Source organism: Olea europaea, chromosome 4, assembly GCF_002742605.1.
Source record: "Olea europaea var. sylvestris chromosome 4, O_europaea_v1, whole genome shotgun sequence".
Classification (NCBI taxonomy): domain Eukaryota; kingdom Viridiplantae; phylum Streptophyta; class Magnoliopsida; order Lamiales; family Oleaceae; genus Olea; species Olea europaea.
The window spans coordinates 10,426,209-10,433,984 of NC_036240.1; the positions used below are offsets into that span (position 1 = coordinate 10,426,209).

Genomic DNA, 7,776 nt, shown 5'->3' on the forward strand with positions numbered 1-7,776 from the left:
GGGGTACAAAATCCTGTACGTGCAGCATAATTCTATATGTTGTGATCTGGACGAAACTATAAATAACTATATCTTGGAATCTTACAGTTTAGTTAAGACATTCAAATTTCTTAAATTAATCTGTAACTTGGAATCTGTGTTTAGTATAGGAGTGAGACCTGTACATATTTAATCCAGGAGAAAACACTGTAATTCAGCCTTTGCAATTAAGAATAAAAGAAATGGATCTGGTCGTGCCATGAATGCAAGTGAATTCCCTAACCATGTAAATTCTCAGTGGGTTCTGTGCTTGTTAATTGTGCATCAGTATCGATTTTCTCTTTTCATTTCTCAGACAAAAGTTTCTAGTTTTGTGATGCTGTTTTATTTACAAATTGGTATCAGAAAAAGGAATACGATGTCAACGAAGAGTCTCAGGAATTTCTGCCATCAACAATTTCAGTTTATGCCTTCTCAAGATGAGGGCTATTTAGGCCCTCTTTGAGCCATATTCTTTAAAAAATATACGTTCTTAAATAGTGATTTAACATCATTTTAACAATACATTTTTCAATAAAATAATATTACATGTAAATCCAAAAGTTTTCCTTAGTTTTTAACAACGTATTTCCCATCAACACACTATTCAAAAATGTATTTTTATGAAAATAATATGGCTTAATATCATCTGGTTCTTGATAAACTGTCTAGAAGTATGTCAGAGAAGGAAAAGAAAGATCTAATAAGTAACTTGCATAGCATGGTCCACCTTGTCACTTGGAGACGAAGTTCCCAGGGTAGTTTTAGATGAAACTATTGCTGTAGATATCTTGCTTAAACTTGGAGCTACCAGGAAAACACATTACGATTGTCAAAAAGAAGAGGGCTACCTTAAAAAGATTGTATCGACTCTTGAGAGGAAAAAGAGAGAGAGGAGTGATTCTGGAGATGCAGAGCAGTGGCATCAGACTGATATGAAAGTGATGATGGTTTATCCGTCTCTATTCAAAACAATTGTAAGGACTGGATATTAGATTCTGGGTGTTCTTTACACTTGCCTAGACAACTGGATGAATGGTTCGAGACATTTATGTCGTAGAATGCCTACAGAAGGAGTAATTCAGATAGTTGTGCTTATTTGGAAAGGCTCACTGATGCTTAATTCAACCATTTACTTCTATATGATGATGACATGCTTATAGCATATAAGGATGGACAATAGCAATAACGTTTTGCATATTCATGTTGAAGAATGGCTATCAGAGGAGCAATTTTGATAATTGTGTTTGCTTTAAAAGCTGATGCTTGTTTCATCCATCTGTTTCTATATGTTAATCATACGCTTATAGCATGTAAGATAAACATGCGAGGATAAAGGATCTGAAGTAATGATGAGCTCCAAGTTTGAAATGAAGGACTTCAGGGACACCGCAAAGATCCTTGTGTTGGAGATTTACAGAAAAAGGATAGCAGATTTTCTATATTGGTCATAAAAAGGATATGTGAAGAAAATTTTAGATCAGTTCAACGGCTGAAGCTAAGAGAGTTAGAACCCCTTTGGCAACACATTTTTAAAGCAACTCAATCACCCAGCACTGAAGAAACAGAGGTATATACGATATCATGTTACTCTAGTACCATAAATTTTTGATGCACGGTTTGCACGGGACCAGGCATAGCACATTCAGCAAATTATGTGAGTAGACAGGAAAAAGCCATTGGCAGGCAGTTAAATGGAGACTTCAGTATTTGAACAAACACGAAAAGCTAGTTTAGTGTATGGTCAAGCACAGGACATTAATAGATATATTATATTATGCATATTCCAATTTTGCAGGGAATTTAGGAGATTTAGACAAAAGAAGATTATTGGCTGGATACAATATTGCTCAGCTGGGAATGTTGTAAGCTGAAAAGTTAATCTTACAAAAGCAATAAAAGAAGCCATTGGGTCAGGAAAATGCTGTGTGTACACAATGGTATACACACAGCATTACACCCCCCTCACATAGAGGGGCCTACACACAATAAAATATTCATGAGCCCCCCTCCATGTGAGAGGGGTGTAATGCATTGTATACACCATGAGGTGTACACATAGCATTTTCCATTGGGTCAAGGGACTGGTAACTGAATTGGAAGATCAAAAAGTAAATGGCAGAGTCAGGCACAGCTCGAATTTGGTAAATGTCATAACATTGAACAGCCCCATTGATGGGGAAGTGACTAACGGACCATCATTTGGGATTTGTGATTCAAAGGTGGAGATTTGTTATGAATTGGATCATAATTATAACACAGAATATTTGGAAAAATTTACAGTTAAGTGGAGACGTGAAGTTAGTTAAGACAGACTAACTCAGATTTGTTTATGAATAGAAGAGCGAGACCCGGGTGTATTTACTCTCAGAGAAAATTCTGTATTTCAGCCTCAAGTTCAGAATAAAAGAATAAATCTGATCCTACCATGGATGTAGGGCAATTTCTGAACCATGAACAATTCTTATTGTGTTCTTTGCTTCTTAGCCGTCTCTTGGTTTAATTCTTTCTTTAATTACTTACGAAAAATTTTGGCTTTGTTTACTGTTTTTCTTATTTTATCGATCCATTTGGTTGTTCTATCACATTTATATCCAGTAACAGAAGAGTTTACCTGATCCCCAGTTCCCTTCAAGACTCTCAGTTGGACTACTTGAAGCACCTGATATGAACACAGAAGAATTACCATCTTTCCGTTTTGTGAGCTTGTCATCGGGTTCATCTTCCAAAGGCTCGTAATTAACACCAGAGCCTTTTTCTCCACTAGTAATATGTATACCATCAACAGTACCAGAACTTTTGTTTAGAACTTCAGAATCTGAAGGTGGAGCTTCTGGTTCTTCAGTAATTGAGACGGGTGAATTGTTGTCTAATGCTACAATATTGCCGTCGTGAATCAGTTCCACACCTGAATCTATTCCAACTGACTTTAATGTGCTAACTTTGTCACTTGTACATCCGTTATCAGTAGCAGAAGTTTCATTCAAGCATTCCTGACTGGAAGGCATGGATTCTTGCTCTATTGAAGCATGTTTATCTTTATGTTCGCTTATTTTTACAATATTTCTATCATGATTCAGTTCACCTTCCATTCCAGCTGCATCAACAGGTTCTGATTCTATAACACCATCATCTTTAGGTGCAGATGACTTGTCTGCATGAACGGATGTTGATTTTGATTCGACACATAACATTTCCTCAGAGTCCCCATTGCTCCTTTCATTTCCAACGGTGAGACCCTTGTCACTCTTACCTATGTCACAATTTTTAGCATTCTCGTCTCCATGCACATCAGTTTTTTGCTTGACTTCCTTACTAGTAGAAGAAACAATAGATAAGATACTAGAGTCATTAACTGGAGAATACTCAGAAAGAGCATTCTTTGCCGAGTCAACCGAATGAGACTGCAATCCTTGAGTACTGCAGTTTGATTGAATCTCTGCCCCAGAGGTAACTTTTTGGACTTCAAAACCAGAAGTTTCAACACTCACGCTTGTTGCAGTTAATGTGGATGTATCAGCTTCCACTTTAAGATTATCGTCCACAACATTGGAATCACTCAAAACTACAGAAGAGCTAGGCATGCTTCCAACAGGATTAACTGAATGGGATCTCAAACACTCCTCCACAATACTACCTTCATCAACAGCTTCTACGGGTCTTGTTATTTCAGCAGAGCTCAGGTCCAAAGGAAGCTTAGACTGAATATATTTATGATCTTTGAAATCTTCAATTATGACTTCATGAATATTTCCTCCTGGTAAATTTTCAAAATGCAGCTGTTCCTGCCCATTCTCTGACTTACATATCTCAATCAACTTGTGGTCACTTTCAACATTTATATCAGTGGCAGAATCAGCATCCCTTTTTACCTCAACAAAAGAATCCATGTTTTCAGTTCTTTCATTTTGAGTATAAACTTCATGCTTGACCACTTCAGTATCCAACTTATCACAAAGTTTTTCCTCTCTATCCACTACTATTACATTAAGATCTGAAGTTTTTCCTTCTTCAGAGTCTAAGGCCACAGAATCTGAGCTTTTCAGATATGACTCACCTTTTTCCCCTCTGGCATCTACAAACTCTCTAGCACTCACTCTCTCTTGCTGCATTTTTTTATCACCATCTTTATTTATATTATCAGTGATTATATTAGTCTGGCTCTCAGATTTGATAGTATCAGACTGTAGAGCATTAGCGAATCCAACAGAAACTGTTTCTGATGTAGTATCACTTGGTGTAATAATACTCTCCAACTGCTCCACCTCATATTCCAGCTTGCATGTTTGGCTGCTGCTTGTGGGGTCATTCAGTTGTTTAGTTGTCTCTGCACTCATGAAGAACACTAGTATGTTTAAGACAGCAGTAAGTTGGATATCCAGTTTGACAAGATGAAGAAGTCTTCAGGAAAATTGACAAAAGAGGAAAGAGCAAAACACAAAATTATATCTCAATTATGCCATATAACACATTTTCTTTCACAATCAGCAAATCTATCAACATGTATTTCAAGGTTTAAACTAACATGAAAAGTTGAGCCGCAACTATAGAGTGTTACAAATCTGTTTAAATTTCAAGTGCATTTATATGCATCATTCATATTACACAATGTCCTCATCCACTTCCTAGATGAAGTGATCGAAGGCCCGGTGCCCAAAAATATTCAATCATGCCATCAATGTTTTGCAATTTATAATCTCAATCAGTTGAATTGAAAGCAATGAGGAACAGCGAATAGTCATAGTTCAGAGAAAAACAAGAATGCACATAAATGTTCGTTCAAATGTATGTAAAACTAAAATTTATTGCTTCAATTGAGTCTCCTTGTTTCCTGAAATCCATTGCCTTCAGGTAATGGAATAACATAGCCTTTAAATGTGCCATAGGATATTGCTCTAGACTAAGACACGTCCCGAGAGGGACTCAAGTTCCTTCAAGATGTAGAGGAGTGCAAGTAAACTTGGATGCCAAATGAGAGAGATTTCCACATGCAGATTCATTTAATTTAAGCATCTAGTTTATATGATTGATATGCATGATGTCTAATTTCCTTTCTATAATCCTCTAGTAAATTTCCCATCATGCAAAAAAAATAAAAATACCAATAGGCTAGAAATTAAAATTATAATGCTAGTTATCGGTAGTTAATTTAAAAGTGGATGCTACGACCAAATAATCAAATGCTTACTCGCAGTTTCGTCAGACTTCAGTAATTGGTTCCTATTAAGATCATCCACCATAACTTTTTTCACACTCTTATCGGAAACACTCTCCAAATGCTCATCCAATCTGTGACTAACTCCACTATCTGAAAAGTCGGTGACTGCATCTGCAAACACTTCATATTCTGATCTGTTTGATTTTTCACCTCCTCCACCACTACTATCAAACTCCTTGATATTTTTCTTCTCAGCCTTGGGACCTTTACAAACAAATAGCTCATCAACAGAAATCCCAAAATTTTAATTTAAGAAAAAGAATCAAACAAATGCCCACAATCTAACAAATGCAGAATATAAATACAAAATCGAGAATTCTCACTGGGTGTTCGATGATCTTCATCGGAGGAATGCTCATCGTCTGAAACTGCCATAGAGGCATTTTCAGCTTCTGATTCGATTAGTTTATAGCCTTCAATTTTTCCACAAAACTTCTTGTGGGATCTTCTGTGTCTAGCACTTGGGTGTGGATTTGGAAATGGCCAACCACATCTGTGACATAGGTGAACCCCATGAATCTCATGCCCTTCAAGAACCAAAGGAAAAAAAATGGAAACCCATTAATTGGAAACAACAATTTGGGAATTCGAACAGACCCATAAAATAAAAATTATAAATTGAAAAGTCAAAAGTTCTTTAACACCACCATATACAAGAAATAAAGTAGTCACAAATAATTCATTTCCCTGTTTGTTTGTGCGTGAGTTCTGTGAGAGCATAGAATATAAAATGATTTTACTGCAATCACTTTACACAATCAATGGACTAAACAGAAGGATTTTATCATTTCATAAGTATATACATTTATTAAGGGATCAGTCAATGTGTTTCCTTGCGACTCTGCGTGTGAGAGAGAGAGAGAGGGAGAGAGGGGCAGATGAACAGACCAAGAAAAATCCTAGCAAGAAAAGCAAAACCCACTAAATATCTTCGAAGAAAAGACTGAAAAATCGCAGAAGTTCAGCAGATAATAATTCCAAAACTTAGTTTCTTGAAAAAAAACAAAGAGAAGGGAACCTGTAGAACCAGTGGAATTCTTGTGATCTTGACTATCCATATCGTACTGTTACACTGTTAGAGAGAGGACCAATAATGGAAGCTGAGAGAGAGAGAGAGAGGGGGAACGCGAAGACTTTTAGAACATTTGAAAGAGAAAGTAAGAAATGTGCAAAGACGGAGTGACTATGGAGGTGATAGCGGATAAACACTGTGCACCATGTGCGCATGTTATCAAGCATCCCGACTTTAACTATGCTGATAGGGTTGCCAACAAGTCAAGTCGAGTCGGTTTGAGAGCAAAAATTTGAGGTTTGGGCTCGACTTGAGTAAAATGATTGAGCTTATTTTGGGCCTGAATCGAGCCGATCAAAAGCTCAACCAAAAAAAAAAAAAAAACTTTTTTTCTTTTTTCGTATTATATATGATAAAGGCATCCCCTACTGCGTTTTCTTAAGTTGTTGCCCTTAAATTATTATTATTATTTTTTAAATATGGGCTCGTGAGTCTAAGCTGGCTCAGGCTTTGCTTGACACCCCAAAATGGGGCTCGATTTCGAACCTTGACTCGATTCTCTCGAGTCGAGGGGAGTTACGAGCAGCCTGAGCCGACAAGTGTGATTGCCATTCCTAACTATGCATGGCTGAGTATTATTGTCTACGGTAACGCGCAGGATAATGCTACTTAGGACAATGTTGGACTGCTTGTACCTTTCTGCAGACATATTATCTTAGCCCATGTTTGGTTATGATTAAAATTTGATTTTAATTTAAATTAAAGTCAAACAATCAACAATCATACTACTTGTACAATATATTTTATAACTTGGTTTACAATGCATGAGTTGACAAACATCACATTCATCTATTTGGAAAATTGTTTTTAAAATCAATGGCCAGGATTTTACAACCATGTTTGTTGTCAATCAAGTTGTGCAAGTACATTGTACAAGTGGTTTTATTCAACAATCAATATTAATCACATATTTCATGAGTCTCATAACATTTTAGCTACATATTTTAAAAATTTCTATCACAATCTACCAAAATATCTAATTTTAATACCTACCAGATATCTTTTTAAGAACAATACTACACGTACTAAATTTTTTATCGAATCTTTTACATACTATTCACAACAAGGGTGAGGACCACATGTTGGCATTTTCAAATTTACGCGGGATCCGCATGCATTGTGAGAGGGGGACACCACTCTGTATTTCCTATTCGATACATATGGAATAATACTTATTTTAAATTGGTTCAACATTTTTATTTATCTTTATTTTTTCATTTTGATGAAATTACATGTCTAGTCCTTAAAGTTTATAGGATCTTCACTACTCAACTGTCAATACCTATAAAGCAAAAATAATCATTCGTAATAATTGTAAGGACCGAGCTACTTATACCCCAATCGTTTACACACCCGATTACACGTGCCCGAGTACAAATAAAATTTCCCTAATTGTATAATATATATCAAGATTTTGAGGATTGATACCACCTCTTCTCATTCAAAAAAAAAAAAAAAAAAAAAAAAT

General features: G+C 36.1%; 1 protein-coding gene and 1 long non-coding RNA gene across 3 annotated transcripts in view; one reads left to right on the forward strand and one right to left on the reverse strand.

Moving 5' to 3' along the window:
* LOC111393608 overlaps positions 1-2,521 on the forward strand; it is a 2,940-nt gene extending 419 nt beyond the window's left edge. Inside the window, exon 2 of the long non-coding RNA XR_002702453.1 lies at positions 385-2,521. This is a non-coding gene — a long non-coding RNA (uncharacterized LOC111393608). The remainder of the gene's footprint in view (positions 1-384) is intronic.
* LOC111393607 overlaps positions 1-6,413 on the reverse strand; it is a 7,524-nt gene extending 1,111 nt beyond the window's left edge. The window contains exons 1-4 of one of the 2 annotated variants that reach the window (XM_023019220.1): positions 6,255-6,413; positions 5,560-5,763; positions 5,207-5,440; positions 2,633-4,363 (exon numbers count right to left, since the gene is read on the reverse strand). In XM_023019220.1, coding sequence (XP_022874988.1) covers positions 2,633-4,363; positions 5,207-5,440; positions 5,560-5,763; positions 6,255-6,294 — 2,209 coding nt within the window. In that variant the 5' untranslated portion in view covers positions 6,295-6,413. The remainder of the gene's footprint in view (positions 1-2,632; positions 4,364-5,206; positions 5,441-5,559; positions 5,764-6,254) is intronic. The other variant, XM_023019221.1, reaches the window with a different exon arrangement.
* Positions 6,414-7,776: the final 1,363 nt, after the last annotated feature.